This window comes from Hydractinia symbiolongicarpus, chromosome 12, assembly GCF_029227915.1.
Source record: "Hydractinia symbiolongicarpus strain clone_291-10 chromosome 12, HSymV2.1, whole genome shotgun sequence".
NCBI lineage: Eukaryota > Metazoa > Cnidaria > Hydrozoa > Anthoathecata > Hydractiniidae > Hydractinia > Hydractinia symbiolongicarpus.
The window spans coordinates 22666056-22683815 of NC_079886.1; the positions used below are offsets into that span (position 1 = coordinate 22666056).

The 17760-nt window shown below is 33.9% G+C and overlaps 1 protein-coding gene across 1 annotated transcript in view; it reads left to right on the forward strand.

Annotated features, from left to right (window-relative positions):
* The first annotated feature begins 2975 nt into the window (after positions 1–2975).
* Positions 2976–17760, forward strand: part of LOC130622640 (bromodomain adjacent to zinc finger domain protein 2B-like) — a 31018-nt gene continuing 16233 nt past the window's right edge. Inside the window, exons 1-3 of the mRNA XM_057438126.1 lie at positions 2976–3145; positions 11644–11768; positions 14791–17742. Coding sequence (XP_057294109.1) covers positions 11699–11768; positions 14791–17742 — 3022 coding nt within the window. The 5' untranslated portion in view covers positions 2976–3145; positions 11644–11698. The remainder of the gene's footprint in view (positions 3146–11643; positions 11769–14790; positions 17743–17760) is intronic.

Sequence of the window (17760 nt, forward strand, 5' to 3'; positions counted from 1 at the left end):
TAACCTATTTTTGCAGGCTTGAGTATACCACTTTGATCATGAAAAACAATATAGATATATATGCGCCGGATGAGTGCCGACAAAATGTGTGCTGGATTAATGTTTATTCTAACTAAAGAAATAACTTCTTATAACAGAACGTCGTTTTAAAACGAGATATAAACTTTTTCTTTTTGTTTACAAAAGTGTCGAGCATATGCTTCTTCGCTAATTATGTTAACATAAAAACAAAAGAAATTTTACCGATTTCAATATGGCTTCTTGTTTTGATAATATTATTAAATTCATCATCAAATTATCTAATTGTTTTTATAACCAATCATAGTTGCGAATTGTTATTCACGAATAATTTAGTCACACAACCGCCAAAATTTCAAATTAAGTTTCTATACAGACACCTGCTAGAACCTCACGCAGTGTTTCAATAGAATTAAAAGAGTTGTTTCTCCTTCCGTATTCTTTGCTCCAAGCAGCAAGTAAGAAGTCACATTTATCATGACATAAAGGAGGAAGTATAATTTATAACCAGCAATGAGACCCGGCATCAAAACGGTACGCTAATCCACCAGTAATCAAGTGTTGAACATCTATTTCAGCTCTTAGGTGCAAGTAAAGCATGCCATTGCCTGCTATAGGCATAATACCCTTTTCAAAATACACTTTATCGCAACTTTGCGAATTTAATTTAAACACAGGAAACAGCCATGCTCTAATCCGTTGCGGATATATCAATCACTCAGCAATTTTTATTTTGCGGAATAAGTTTTCAAGAAATTTCAAAAATTCATTGTCAAAAACATATCCTACAGCATGCCGTTACAGGTTAATCAACATTGTTGTCTAATTGAATCAAAAAAACTTTAAACTCTGCCATTGTTTATATTTAAAGTAAAAGGTGCAGCTACCTAACTGCATCTAGCGTAAGAAAGAATTATTTGTTGCAGTCAAATGTATTTGGCTACTTTTGCTTTTAAACCGGATGGAGCTAACCACAGCCATGCGGATTTAACACAAATTGCAACTGGGTAAAAATCACATTGGTAAAGATAACACTAAAATAAATAATACTTGCTAGGATAAATAGCTCTTATACAAACGTAATAAAAAACTATACAAGAATAGCAATAAATAAGGCTAGCTAGCTGGCTTTAACAAGTAAAAACATAAAAACAATATGTTAGAAAACAAAAAGGTCAAAAAACGTCATCAAACCCCCTCTAAAATGGCAACCGGTACATTAGATCGTCCACCAGGGATATTGCCATCTCTAGAACTTAAGTTGTACTTATCCCGTACGCGGCATGATTAGAGAAACTACCGCTCTTCTTATACCATTTTGCCCACCGTAAGACAGGCAAAACGCGGGTATCAATAAAATAAATTAGTAAAAGTTAATTATGCATGACTTTTTCATAAGAAGCTTTTTAAAGTGAGCAAAGGATTGTGTAAAAATGCGCAAAAGATAATATATTACATTTCGTATGTCTGTAGCAACACTTTTTTCTCCCGTACAGAAAGACAGAATACAGGCATTGATAAAAAGGAGACTTCGTTGATAATTCCGCAGGTCCGCCCGTCCTTTATATATTGCATTTTTTACAGCTATAAAATTGTGCAAACACAGCCATCGCTAGTATGGTACCATATTGCGCAAAGACAAAAAAATATATTTTTTGAATCTGCTATTTGAATTTCCGCGCCCGAAAGCGTAGGAAATTCTTTAAAACCGTCGTTTTTTTCTTTCGGAGCATTTTTTGAGAAGAAATCGACCCTGGCTAACTAACTAACCCTGTCCCAAATGGTCAATTGCAACGTCGCAGATTTAAACTTCGTACCCAAGCTCCCTAATTACTGGGAAGTCATCTAAATGACGTTTCAGGCCAAAATTGGTATTTGTTTTTGACAAAACTTGGCACAGTTAACAAAAAAAGTATACTGAACATAATGGTGACATCAAAATTTTGGTTTTTTTGCCACCTTAAATGTTATTTTAGGCCAAAATTGGTCCAAAAATTAAAACTACTTTATTTTCAACAAAATTTGGCACAGTAAACAAATAAAGTATGCTGAACATGGTGGTGAGATCAAATTTTTGATTTTTTGCCACCTTAAATGTCATTTTAGGCCAAAATTGGTCCAAAAATTAAAACCACTTCATTTTCGGCCAAATTTGGCACAGTTAACAAATAAAGTATGCTGAAAGTGATGATGATGCAAAAGTTTGATTTTTTGTCACCTAAATGTTATTTCAGGCCAAAATTTGTCCAAAAAATATACTACTTTATTTTCGACAAAAATTGGCACAGTTAATAAAAAAAACGTATGCTGGAAATGATGGTTCACATCAAGATTTTGTTTTTTTGTTAACTAAATGCCGCTTAAGACCATAAACGTTTCAATCGCAAGACTTTCAACCATAAATGATAGGCTGTATTTTTTGTTAGCAATTTCTTTTAAAATGTGAGTTTATTATGATTGTTTATTTAGTTTATTACGCATGGTTAGTGCGTATATCAAATAAATTATGGACATGAAATACACATAGGGAACTTTTCTATCATTTTCAGTTATATTTGTATTTCCAATGTGATATTTAAGGTATTTATTATTTTTGGCGTCAGTGCATATAATTTTTTTCACCGCCATTAGCTTAACTTTCGTGTAAGTCGCTTATTACAAAAGTGTACCTGCAAAAAGCCGCTTGTTCTAATAATATAGCACAACCTCGTTTTCAATGCCCCTGTTTCTTTTTTTTTTAAAATCAAAACTCAGTCTAAGCATGTCTTTAATTTTTTTTTAGATATGTTTTTGATATATTTACCCAAGATGGAGTTATAATTTGTAAATATTTTTAATTTGATGAAAAAAAATAACTGGTGGTGTTTTAAATTCCCAGTCGGGGTGTCGGGTGCCGGGTCGTAATTTCGCATGTCGTTCGGGCAGAGATTATGCAAATATGTGACGTAACCGCTTACATGCGCCTCGCTGAATCTCTTTTGAAACGATTTGCAAACTTTCTTCCTAAATCTGTAAATTATAATTTGCTACCAAGATTATCCGCCACGATGAAAGCTATTTCATACGCCTTGTTTTGAGACACAGCAGCTTCGAGATGGTATACAAATTTGGTGAAACGATCACTAATGTAAGAATATATAGCTATAACTATTGCTTTCTTTGCAAAAGTTGTTTAAGCTAGCGACTGCAACCTAGCTAGCTAAACTTTGATTGTAAACTTCAAAGAAGTTTTGCTTTGCCAAAACCTAAAGCTAACTAGCTACAGCTTACCTTATCTAGCTAGTTAGCTAGCTATATTTTCCCAGTCTAAACCCATTATATAGCTTTATATAATAGCTAACTGGCTAGCTAGTGTTTTTATCCCATATATTCTATAATCTGGTTAGGAGCTGACAGTAAAGCTATGTTTTACTAAAACACAATTGTTACCTATCTCTCTTTCCCTTAGGCAGTACAGTTCACTGCATAACCAAATTAGGAGTTAGGTTAGTGTTGATGACAGACTTGCCAATGTTTAGCTACATAAGTTTATGGATTTTTATAATATACAGGTGCATTCTAATTGGTCGGTAGCCATAGCTACATGTAATTCTTCGTTCAAAACAACAGACATACATGCACATGTAAATGTAGACAAAAAAACAGACAACAACAGTTTAAGAAATGAAAGTGAAAAGTACACTCGCACTAAAAAACAATTTGTTGAATCCAGTTTTCTTTCCAACTTTTGCTCCGTTGACGTCTATAAATTGAAGTTAATAGCCAATTTGCCATATTTTGTCTTTTTTGCCTGTGTGAGAAACTTCTTAACATTTGCAACTCTGCAAATTTTATAAGAACATATGTCACATTTTGCTTGAAAGTGAGAACAAGAAAAACACACTTAGGACCAAATATTAGTTGTAAAAACCAAGAACAAAGGAATTTGAATTCTTCACAATTTCTGCTTAAGTGCCTCTTATTATTTTTTTTGGAAATTTATTTTTTTCGTTTCTTTCCATTTAAAAAATTTATTTACGTTAAAAACAGCAAAAAATACCTCTTTCCTGGAATATATTTTAATGAAAGAAAGGTTTATTTCTGTTTGAGCCATTTGAAAAAGCATTGTGTAAAGAGTTCGAATAAATAGTTCACCATTTGCATTTGAACTGAACTTTTATATATATTTTTAAATCACTAGATGATGGAAATCTTCAGTTTTTAAATCCAATATTTTAATGCTGTTTCTTTTTCATTATTCCTTCAGAATTCGAATTTAACCACATAAACCCCAAACACAAGAACTAAGCGTCTGAACTAGTGACTCTCGAGAGGTTCTTAAGCAGTTTTCGCAAACATAACAACCTAAGTTAAATACAGTATACTTATTAAAGTTGTTTTCACAAAAAATTGTCTTTAATGAAATGCTGGTTTACAGTACTGTCCATATGTAAGCATGCGTGTACGCCCAACTTTCATTCAAAAACACAATAGGATAGCGAGTTCCTTTCAAATCATGCAAAAATACTTCCTTCTTGGTAATTTTTTAAAACACGATCTAAAAAAGCTTTTCTATCGCCGTTCTTCATTCTTAAATTTTTAAAATGCGATCTAACAGAGCTTTTCTATCGCCGTTCTTCGTTAGGGGTCGTCTACAAATTTCGTATGATATTTTATACGAATATATACGAATTTAATTGCTTTTAATTCGTATAAAAATCGTATACAATTCGTATAGTGTTAAATAGTTATACGATTTATAAAAAATCTAATACGAATTTTATACGATTTTCATACGAATTGTCATACGAATTATATTCTCTTTTATACGATTTTCATGCGAATTGTCATACGATTTATATTCTCTTTTATACGATTTTCATACGAATTGTCATACGAATTATATTCTCTTTCATACGAATTGTCATTCGAATTATATTCTCTTTTATACGAATTATATTTCGTTTTTAAACTTTTAAAATGCGATCTAAAAAAACATTTCTATCGCCGTTTTTCGTTTTTAAACTTTTAAAATGCGATCTAAAAAAACATTTCTATCGCCGCTTTTCGTTTTTAAACTTTTAAAATGCGATCTAAAAAAACATTTCTATCGCCGTTTTTCGTTTTTAAACTTTTAGAATGCGATCTAAAAAAACATTTCTATCGCCGTTTTTCGTTTTTCAACTTTTAACATGCAATCTAAAAAAACATTTCTATCGCCGTTTTTCGTTTTTAAACTTTTTAAAATGCGATCTAAAAAAACATTTCTATCGCCGTTTTTCGTTTTTAAACTTTTAAAATGCGATCTAAAAAAACATTTCTATCGCCGTTTTTTGTTTTTAAACTTTTAAAATGCGATCTAAAAAAACATTTCTATCGCCGTTTTTCGTTTTTAAACTCTTAAAATGCGATCTAAAAAAACATTTCTATCGCCGTTTTTCAACTTTTAACATGCGATCTAAAAAAACATTTCTATCGCCGTTTTTCGTTTTTAAACTTTTAAAATGCGATCTAAAAAATATTTTATTTTGAAACTCATATACGAATTTAATACAATGTCAAACGATTTTCTTTTTTTTAAAACCATACGCATCTAATTAAAATCTCATACGAATTTTTTGTTAAACTCGTACGAATTTAACTCATACGAATTTAATTTAAAACTCATACGAATTTAATTTAAAACTCATACGAATTTAATTTAAAACTCATACGAATTTAATTTAAAACTCATACGAATTTAATTTAAAACTCATACGAATTTAATTAAAAACTCATACGAATTTAATTAAAAACTCATACGAATTTTATACGAATTTAGAAAAATTTCATACGAATTTAATTACTGTATGGCAAAAGAAAATTCGTATAGCATATACGATTTTTTTTGATACGAATTGCTACGAATTTTGTAGATGACCCCTTATTAAATTTTTAAACGCGATCTCAAAAAGCTTTTCTATTGCTGCTTTTCGTTCTAAACTTTTAAAATGCAATATAACGAAGCTTATCTATCAACGTTTTTCGTTCTTATATTTTTAAAACGCGATCTGAAAAAGCATTTCTATCGCTGCGTAAAAATATTTGATTCACAGTTTTATCATTTTCTTCATAAAGTGATTCTCAAAAATGGTATTTTTTATCGATTATGGTATTAATATATCAATTTGCAAAATGCGAACTGCGATTCGAACCCTGCTCTAATAATAGTGATGTTTAAATGGAAGTGTCTGTTCCTTTTGTTTCTTCTTTCTGTTTAAATGTGTTGTTTTTTCTTGATTATTTAATGCCAAAAATAAAAACGTGAAAATAGGTTTTAGAAAATGGCACATGACCTTTTGTTTTTTACTGTAAAAATTAAATGATAACACCAATTATTGTAAATCATCATCATCATCATTCTTGCCTTAACGTCTGTTTTCCATGCTAGCATGGGTTGGACGGGGTATATTAATGACCCTCTTCCAATCTGATCTAGACTGTGTTAGATCAACCTCCTGCCAAGTCTTTCTTGGTCTGCCTCTGGGATTTGCCCCAGGAACTATCAAGTCTCTACACTTTCTTACCCAATTATCCCCCTCCATTCTTTCCAAGTGCTACGGCCAATTCAATTTTCTTATCTGGATAACATCTTTAATCCTACGGATACTTAGCCTGCTTCTTAGCTCATCTGAACTCTTTCTGTCTCTCAGACTGGTGTTACACATCCACCTAACCATTCTCATATCATTTCTCTCTAAACTCACAATATGTTTATGACTAACCTGTAGGTTATCTTTACAGTTCTCCTAATAACACAACAACAAATAAACCAAATTGATTTACACACAACACAATATACACCACTATTATAAACACAATGATTTCACCAGAAAGATTGGTTCAACACAAGTAAACCCCACCAGCAATTGATTCTTATTAGTAATCGCTTAGAATGGAAGATTAACAATCTCCCTCTATTTTCTTTTCTGCACGTTGTTCAGTTTATGCTGCTATGGGAGGAATTTATAGCGACTCCTACTCGCTTAGTATAGTGGTCCTGGGGAGAAATTGGCTTTTCACCAATGCCCTCTACTATACAAGTCTTGATCAAACAGTTACCGAAGACTATTCTTTCTTGGGTCCTTAGTTGTGTGATGCCAAGTGCTAAGTGGTGTTTCAGCAATGAATTGTGAAAAATAAAACTCAAAAAAAAACTTTATAATAAAACATTTTGAAAACACAACATTTGATTGGTCACTAATACTCATCATGACCATTTTGTAGCACATTCAGTAGAAGTGTGCTATTTGCTCCTTGCTTTATTTACACATCTGCTAACTGATGTTTGGTGGGAATCCACTTCAATATAACTTCCTTTTGATTGATGCTCTGTCTAAAAGAAGCCATGTCAACTCTTAATCGGTTATCTTTTGTTGAATATGCAGCTTCATACAAAGATTTGTTATCTGTGTAGCACAAGATACCTTCTAGATCTGTCTTCACAATTTCCATTATTACATTTTTCACCCAGATACATGCATCAATACCATTAACAAGTGCTAAGGTTTCTGCTGCAAGTGTGCTACTCACAACTCTCCTAATCTTTTTTGACTGCCATGTGATAGGTGTCATGGTGTTCTCAACACCTTTAAGAAAAACAAAAATTCCACTTTGAGAGCTTCCGTCATGTAGATTTCCAAATGAGGCGTCAGCGTACAAGATTAATTGTAATGGAGGTTTCAACTTCCATAATTTTAGGCAAATATCAGGATCCAATTTCAACTTCTTTACCAATTTATTAGCTCTCATAACATCACCAACATTTGCACGGTTTACCTTTGTGCTTAACTGACAAACATCAAAAGAAATATCTGGCCTTAATTGAGAAGATACCCAATTTAATTGCCAAAAATACATCGAAACTTGATTGCTCTTCATGTGAGAGTTCTTGATGTTTGTTTTTGGTGCTTTGAATCTCAACCTGTTCCATGCTTGCCACATATTTGCTTTGGTCATACCAATAGAACTATTGAATTGTTGTATGTTGACTCCAACATATTTAAAATTACTGCAATTCTCTGACCCAACTCGAAATATTTTTCTAATGGATGCAATGACTTTTACTTGAAAATCTTCCGATCCTCCCCAAAGAAAATCATCAACATGTATTACGATCAATCCTTGACAACAGTCATCTTGAACCCAATAAAATAAAGCCTCATCAAATAAAGACATTTTCATTCCCAAACCAATTAACTGTTCCTTTACTCGTAAATACCAAGCTCTTGAAGCATCAGTAAGGCCATATACTACTTTATTCAATTTCCAAAGAACCCCTATTACGTTTGCTTCCTTTGGGTGCTTTATAATTACTGTCAATCGGGTTACCTTGAAGAAATGCTGTTTTGACATCTAAGGTGTGGCATTCCCATTCGTTAGTTGCTAACATTTTGAGTACAATTCGCAGGCTTTCTTTTGAAAACGTTGGGGAGTCTTTAGTCAGATTCTGAACCTCCTCTTCTTCAAAACCTCTTATGACCAAACGAGCTTTGACAATTTTGTTGCCCTCTATATTTTTTGTTGTGATTACCCATCTTGTGGATATTGTAGATTGACTTCTGTCTTCAACAGTGGAGAAAACATTGTTGTCTTGCCAGTTGGTTAATTCTTTAAATTTCGCTAAATTTCAATAGTTGGTTTTATCGCTAATGATACTTCTTCAGTGTCATTGGCTTCAACAACCGGTTGCCATTTACTCACACATCTTTTGAAATCTAACCAATTAATTTCACCTGTGTCTTCATTTTGCACATTTAAACAGCTGCCATATTGCCTGCCTTCTTTTCCTTTTCTACTCACTTTACCTGCTCTGCTGTGAACTAATCCTTTAATCCACTCACTGTCTGGAGTTAGCTTATAGATGATTCTGGTTTTTAACTTTGGTATTCCTTGAAATATAGAGGTATTGCCTTTTTTTTCATTGACGGTGGTTTCACTTTTTGATGTTTCATTAGATCTTTCCTCTATTGGTGTCCCATTGGTTTGTGAATTATCAATGGTCACATCCTCAGTTACTGGTGCTTCTGTTACTGGTACTTCCGTAGTATTACTTTCAAGATCAACTATGTCAAAAATTTCGTCTTCCGGTGAAACACAGTTGTCCAACTGCATAGTTGTTACTTCTGGGCTCTTTTCAGAGTCTTGTGATGGTTTCTGTGAATGTACTACTTGATTTACCTTTTGCAACCGACAAATGTGGACTCTCACATAACTTCCACCATGCTTGACAAGTACTTGTTTATTTTCTTGTCCAATTACAGTGCCTGGTCCATGCCATTTTTCGCTGTCTTTTCTTTTATAAAAGACTTTATCTCCAGTTACATACTGCACATCATTGTAACACTGGACATTATGCCGCAATGCTCTACATATTCTTTTAGAAGATTCTGCTGCTATGAATGCTCTTCGTGATGCACGCATCACGGCAAGGTTATGGGCCACAGTCTTACTTGAAACTGTATCATTCATGGCTGGTAACTGATACCAAAAACAAGCTGGTTTGGTGAAAATCCATTGTTGTTTGATAAAGAATTTTTGGCACTAATAGCCCAGAAAAGTGCTCGATTAGGTGTACATTTCGTATCCTCTATAATCTTACTCAGCATTTCCTTAATGATACCATTGTGTTGTTCACATAGCCCATTCGACCAAGGACTTTCGGCTGCTGTTGTGGAAAACTCTATGTTAAATTGCTTACACATTTTTTCAGACTCCTGATTCTCATAAGAATGGGGACAATTCACAGCCCAGTGATAAATAGACTGACAAATATTGAACTTTGAAATATTTCCAAATTCATCAGGCGGATTCATTACTCTGTTACTGGATCTGGTTTTTCCTCCATCCGTATCTTTGATTTGGTGCTGCAGCCCTTCCTCTTTTAAACCTTGAACGCTGATATCCACCTCTTTTAGTGAAGTAATTCTGCTCCGTAGAATCTGCACTTGCCTGTAAAACAGGCTCTATCTTTACAGCATCATTTGACACAGATGAGGCCACAGTATCACCAAATATTTTCTTTAACTGTAATACCATTGAATCATAGCGTAATTCATTTATAGTTGCTCTAGCCAACTGTTGCTGCTCTGGTGTAAGATTAGCGCTTTGTAAAACTCGGTATGCCAAAACTCCATCAGGAAGTTCCATACAGAGAACTTGGATTTTGTGATATAATCGTTCAAACTCTATAAGGTAATCATTCATGCTCATCTCAGAGGGTCTTTTAAATTTTTTAAAGGTTTCATAAGCCAGGTACGCAGTTTGATTTACATCCTTGAAGTAAATTTTGTCCAATCTGTCAGTAATAGCCTTTACCCCAGTTGTGGCACTGATTTGTTCAATTTCCAATTCTAATACTGCTTCTTTAGCTTTTCCTTTCAAACCCATGAATATAGCTGGCCCTTGTTTTTCCGCCTTTAGTTCTGTGAGTGCTTGCCATATTTGAACTTCTTTTTTCCAGTCTTCGTAACTGGACTCTGTATTCAATGATAGTGGGGGTACCCAACTTTTCGACATTTATCTATGATACTTTGCAATTTTATTCCTCTGCTACCATTTGTTAAACTCACAATATGTGTACGACTAACCTGTAGGTTATCTTCACAGTTCTCCTAATAACGCAACAACAAATAAACCCAATTGATTTACACACAACACAATATATACCACTATTATAAACACAATGATTTCACCAGCAAGATTGGTTCAACACAAGTAAACCCCACCACCAATTGATTCTTATTAGTAATCGCCTAGAATGGAAGATTAACAAAGATCTTCCTGCTTCACTGCCCATGTCTCACTACCATACAATATAACACTTCTTACACAGGCCTTATGCAACCTACCTTTTAACTCAATTGACAAGACTCTGCTAGTCAACAAAGGAAGTAACTCTCTAAACTTTTTCCAAGCAGAACCTATCCTGCAAGTAACACTTCTTCCAACACCCCTTCACTGCCCAACATATCACCTAAGTAACAGAAGTTTTCAACTATCTCTAACGAGCCACTGTTGTACATCATTGAAGCTGGAAATACTTCATTCTCTATAATCTCACCTTTGCAACGCTTGCATACAAACTGAATGTCAGCTCTTAACCTTCCACCAATACTACTGCACTTCTTATGTACCCAATGCTTGCAAGTCTGACAAAAAATTGAGTTATACAGTATACAAATAAAAAATTTCGGAAGAAACATTTCATAATAAATAGGAATAAAATTTATAATAAATTTGAATGCAGTGAATCTGATATAAATATTTTATTTTTACAAAAAATATTTATCCCAAAACATGATAATTAAAAATAATCTAAGTCAATCAGGATATATTTTGCATCAAATTGTGTTTGTTTACAACACTACAGAATTACATGACACAAATCAGTAATATTTATTATTACGGGAACTCATTGTTTGACAAATCAGTCACTGAAAATTGTGTGCAAAATTTTTCAAGTTTGGTGAAAAGGGATACTGTATATAGGATAATAAAATTACCAAGCAAGGCTTAAAGGAAGGGGTCAAAAATGTTACAGTGTAAGGGTTGGAAGGTGTTCAACCCTTATTTTGAGAGCTGTATTGATATGCCTTTTCATTTTAGTGATATGATATGAGTGGAGAATACAGTGTTTACCGATTAAATTAATTGAAACAAAATGGATAATCATGCAGATGGCTCGGGAATTCCATTTGAAAGACCTTATTTTGCAGATTCAAGTATGATACGTGAGTTTACAGCTATACCTTAATTTGTTATGTGAGAAAATGAGAGAAAGATGACAAATCGAGCATGAATTTTTTTTGATAACCCTGTAGAAGATACACAAGTTAAAAAAATTGCACTCAAAATTTCTCATGTTAACCCACTGTGAGAACTAGGCTTTAATGTAAACTAATTTAATGTCCCATTATTTTTGGAACTCCAAGAGTAGCAGAACATTTTGACCTTTGAATAAAGGCTAAATTTATAGGGAACCCGATGTATAAAATGATGTCAAGCTTTATTACACAGCTAAAAAAGTTAAGTAACATGACTTTTTAAATTTTTAAAAAGCTCTTTTCATTCTCAAGATATTTTGTTTAAAGAATTTCAGATTTATTTATGCTGCATAAATTATGGTGTCATATTTAAGTAATATCAAATTTCGACATTTTCTGTCATCAATAATTTTAGACATGTTAAGGGATGTGCATTCCAACTTTATCAATGCATTGATAATATAAAGTTTTCCATCATCAGTATTTTTAGACCTGGGGATTTATTTTATTTTTAGGTGAATTGATTAACATAAATTTTTTTGCCAAAATGACACTCGTTTGCTCGTCCTAGGCCTCTTAATTTTTTGCTGACAACCCAATAACTCCGGATCTTCAACTTGGTTTGCAATAAAATTTTATGGGTGAGCTTTATAAGCCATATGTTTGCTTACAAAATTTGATAGCAAACCGACATGTAGATCCGAAGTTTTTTGAAGCTATTATTTCTAAAAGCCAAAATAAAATAACTTTCCCCAGAAAACATTACTTGTTCTTCCTCTTAAAGGGAACCCAAAGTATAAAATGATGTTAGATTATAGAGCTTAAAAAGTTAGTTAACAAGTCCTAATCAATTCACCTAAAATTATTGATGACAGACAATATCAAAATTAGCTATCACTTAAATGTAACATCATAATTTATGCAGGATAATTAAATCTGAAATTAAAAATAAATACGTTTGCTGTCACCTGGGTGAGGGTTTAAGCACTGACCCGGTTGGATGTCGGAATTTTATTTTATTTTTATTTTTAAAGCATGGCTATCTACAATATATTTTTCTTATTTTTAACCACTAAAACACAAAGTTTATGAAGCCTATGATCAAATACAGTTGGTGTTATTACAAGGAACTAAGGTATAGAGAACATAAAGTCTCTTTTCTTCATGCTGACACTATTATGCTCCCCTGGTGCATTACACTTGAGACTCGAACGAAAGACGAAAGACCATTTGGAACCATGCCACAAGTCAGTCCGACCTTCATCGTCACAGAGAATACTGCAAGAAGAGTGCGCACCCATGCAAGTTAAGTATAACCAGAAAATGGGAGACGTTAGATGTCTGGTACCTTCATACAGCTTTCGGACGAATCTTCTTGTGATGTAATACTAAAGAAAAAAAATGTTAAATAATGTTTAAAAAACCTTCTTAAAGGGGAAAAGAGAAATCAAGAATGTCTAGAATATATAATTCAATTTAACCAACTTGTTAAGGCCACTTAAAGTTGATTCTTTGTTCATGGTAAATTTGTTGCGATAAAACTAAAATACGTGATGCTCTAATTTTGTAATCACAAAAATAGTTATGTGGTTAAACAGTAGTTTAAATATTTATGTGATTTATAACAAAAATTGGCTACTTTTGCTAAAATAGTTATAATACAAGTGCGGAGAAAGACAAATTATTATTGTGGTAACACCCTCCTTTGTTATGATATATATGTTTATAATTACACTAGCTAAAATGTAATACTGCAAGACTTAGTTGCCACTATTTATTTAAAATAATAAAAACAAGGTAGAATACGCTTGTTGCAACACCCTTTTTTTGGTAAGACAAATTATTTCTATTTTTCCTTTGTAACTAAAAAGTATAAACTGCATGCATTATGCGAAAATACATGGAAAATAATAGTTGTCGTAACACCCTCCTCCGTTGTTATTTTTTATTCTTGTTTTGTTGGTGTTGTTCCCACTATACATTCAAGTTTAAATTATTTTTATTTTGCTGTTTGACTGACCATAAGCTGCTATCAACTTCTCCCATAGAACAACTAATTAAGTAGGAGTATCCTAGAAGGTACAAATACTAAAAGAAAAAAAAATTTTTGTAACTTTCACTCAAAAAATTTTTCCACCAAGGTGCTATATTATTGACTCGTTTGGGTGATGGCAAACACAAATATTTTTAAGCCTAGCCTCATGCAGAAAATTATTATTTGTTTCTTTTTGCAACTTTATGCACAAATTTTTGACTCTTTCCCATATAAAATCTGAACTTTATTGTGTTCAGTATTGTGGGTCACGCCTATAAAATCCTACAATTCCAGCCTTACATTCAATGCAACCTAATCCTCAAAGCCTCTTCGTAGAGTGACAAGTTAACAAGAGTAGCACTAATGGCTGTGTAACAACAAGTTTTAACAGGTTAGGTTTGCACCTGGGCAAACGTTTTTATGCTTTCGCAGCCAAAAATGTTATTGAACAGAGTTAAATTGACTGTTGTTCGCAGTAAATTTTGTAAACAGCTATCACATCTATCTCTTGGTTGTGTTCTGCTCTCCACAACTGCTTAAAAGCCGTCCACAGTTGTAATTTTTTTCAGCATAACCCTTAAAACTACCAATTTTGTCAGTTATTCTTCTTCCTTCTTACCATTTTATTTCAATTTATGGTAATCTGCTACTCCACAGAAAATGTTTCCTCCTAGCCAAAACCTATTGTACAACTAACACGCCATCCAACATCTCGTGCACTATTCAGTGTGTCACCTAAGTAAAGGGTTAAACAACATGATCTACATGAAAGCGTTGGTTGGTGATAAATCGCAATTTTATTATTATCATCAAAACAAATAAAATCTTAGATCAATAATAAAATTTTGTTGACAGGCCAAAGTTACAATATAACTTGCTATTTTCTGAAAGTATGCTTTGATAAACGTTTGCATTGGTGGTATTTACAATTAAATTTATGTATCTATTGTATAGGTCAACATTTGGCAGCCTCATATGGAATGCGTCAGCCACCTCACATGTTATCGCCTCATCAGATTCCAGCACAACAAATGTTTCCTGGTATTGGGAGGAGGCCATCTTATCCTGCACCTGATGAAGACCAAAGACTTGGTACTAGCAAAAGATCAAATTCACTTCAATCTCCAACAAGTTTAGCTCCATTAGGTACTTCTGCGACAAGTCCATGGATGATGCCTTTCTCTCAACCAAATGTTTTAAACCCAGAATTTTCTATGACTTCTATGTTTCCATCTCGTTGGGCTCAAGAACAAACTGCCATGATGTCCTCGCAACAGCGTGACTCACACTTATTTGGATCCCAATTTCGTCAAGAATCTACAATGCAGGCCATCCATCAAAGAGAAGTACAATTGCAGCGGGACCGGGAGCTGCATTTTCAAAGACAACAGGAAGCCCAACTTCAGCGAGAGCAGAAACAAAAAGAACAAGAACTACAACTGCAGAGGGAGAGAGAAACTCGTCTGCAAATGGAAAGACAGCATGAAGCATTGTTACAAAGAAAACGAGAAGCCCAATTGCAACAGGAAAGAGATGTGCAATTTCAAAGACAAAGGCAAGAACAATTAGAGCGAGAGGGTAAAGAACAAGCACAGAGGGAACTGTTGTATTTACATCAAGCTAATCAATTCCAGCACTTAAGTAATAATTCTCCACAAGACCACAGAACACCTATGATGCATTTCAACTTTCAGCAAGACATGAGCTCAATACCGAATCATTCTTCAGTGCCATCTATTCAAAACTTATCACATCCAACCTCAGATGTGGCAAAGTCTATCGCAAATATGCCTTACTCTATGTCAACACTGAACAAGGGAGCAACTGTTAATACCTCCCAAATTCATTTCCCCCAAAGCTCTTCAACAGGAGTTTCAATTAACGAACAACAAATGAATATGTCGTACAGCTTACCATTGTCCAGCATGTCAAGTTTAGTGAAAAGAAACCCTTCTCTTGAGGACAACCTATTACCATTTGATCAGTCTTTTCGTGAGCATGGTTTTTATGATCAAGCTGGAGGAGCTTTTCGGAACCTTGAAGATATTGACTTGACCATAGATCGACACATATCTGCCATTAAGCTAGACAGTCAAAGAAAAGAGCTCTCCACTGATACTAGTTATTCATCCTCTAAAGCATCACGTCCATCACCACATCATAGATTTTCTGATGTTTTAAATGATCAAAGGTGTAAAATTGAAAACATACATATGTTTCAGGGAAAACAATCAACAACTCAGGACCCTACACTTAATTTTAATTCCTTTTTAATAAATCAAATTACTGACACAAGCAAGGTTAATGGAAGTAACAATACTCCCACTACTGAAATGTCAACCCTGAAAACAGAAATGCTGACTCCACAGCAGTTACCAAATGCACATTTGCAGCAGCAACAACAAAAGCCAATATTTAATCCCCAAAGCCAATCTATTGACAGTACGCCTGTTAGTTTCTCGCAAAGTAACACTGTTCAAGTCACACAAAGCAGTTCTGTAAATATAAACATTAACATAAACATGCCTAGTCATCCAAGCTTTCCTTTTGGTTTGTCTGATTTATCTTCCACTCCAAGTTCTACAGGTGTAAATGAAGAAGCTAAACTAGCACAAACACCTATACATCATAATGAAAGTGATAAAAAAAAACAAGGAAATTTTACACAAACCTGGAAGCTTCAAAATTCTACTGACTTAGTGGGTGAAAATAAAATAGCTTCTGAAGAGGTTTTTATTTCTAAAGAAAATAAAAACCAAAGCACTGACTCGTCTGGAATTGTTTCAACTGCTGCAACTACGATCGTACACAGTAGACAAAAATCTAAACAATCTTTTAGTAGCATTGAGACATTTTTGGGAATAAGCTCCTCGTCTTCTACTAGTACTACTGTAATAAACGAATCAGCTGTTCCTTCTTCATCAAGTTTAGAATTGGCTCGATCTGCTATTGAATGTCGGGATCGTATATCAGTAATCAAGCCAGTGGCTGCAGCACAGGAAGAGCAGGGAGTTAAAGATGCAGCCAAGGAAGTAGAAAACAACACAAGCTCACCTAGACTATTTAATGCATTAAGTGCAAATGACACAAAAGACATTGAAAAATCTACAACTGTTACCCGACCTGTCCATCCTTCAATGAGATTTAAGAAAAGTCACAAAGTTGAACAACCTAAAGAGTCAGTGGAAAAAAAATTAGATAGTCGTCCAATACATCCGTCTATGCGCTTGAAATTTAATGCTGCTACAACAAAGTCATCCACTGAAATTAAAGATGCAGATAATTGCTTAAGTGTGAAACCTGTTCGATACCAGTCAGAAGCTATAGATGTAACTTCCAAAAATAATGGTAAAGATGCAAAGAATCCAACAAGAGGCAAACCAGCAAACTTTTTGGTTTCTGGTGGTAAACCTGTTGACTTTTCCTCTTATAGTGGAAAGCCGGCTAATTTTTCGCAGTCTCCAGCAGTAAAAAGAAAAAGCACCCCTCCCACTGGTGGCAAGCCATTGTCATATTTTAAATCTCTTTGTGACAACAAATCGGAATTTAAAACCCTAAACAAAGAAAAAAAGACTACCAGAAGCAAGAAGGAAAGCCAAGAGCAAGTCTTGAAGCGAAAGCAAGTTTTAAAAAGAGAAGAAAAAAAAGTTGGTGCAGAAGATAATGAAAAGGTAGTTCTGCCATCTTTGCCACCACAAGCTGTTATTCTTCAACAGAACAAAGTAAAACCAGAGGAGAAAGCATCTCCTGTCTTAAAAAAGCAAAAGGTAGCCCATGGCAATGCAATTTCCAGTGGAAAACCTTTTCAATTTAAGAATATCACATTTGATGCAGAAACTGAGAAAGAAAGTAGTGATAGCGATTCAGAATCTTCTGCTTCTGATGATGACGACGATGAGACCAAAGGTATTATAATTATGTCAT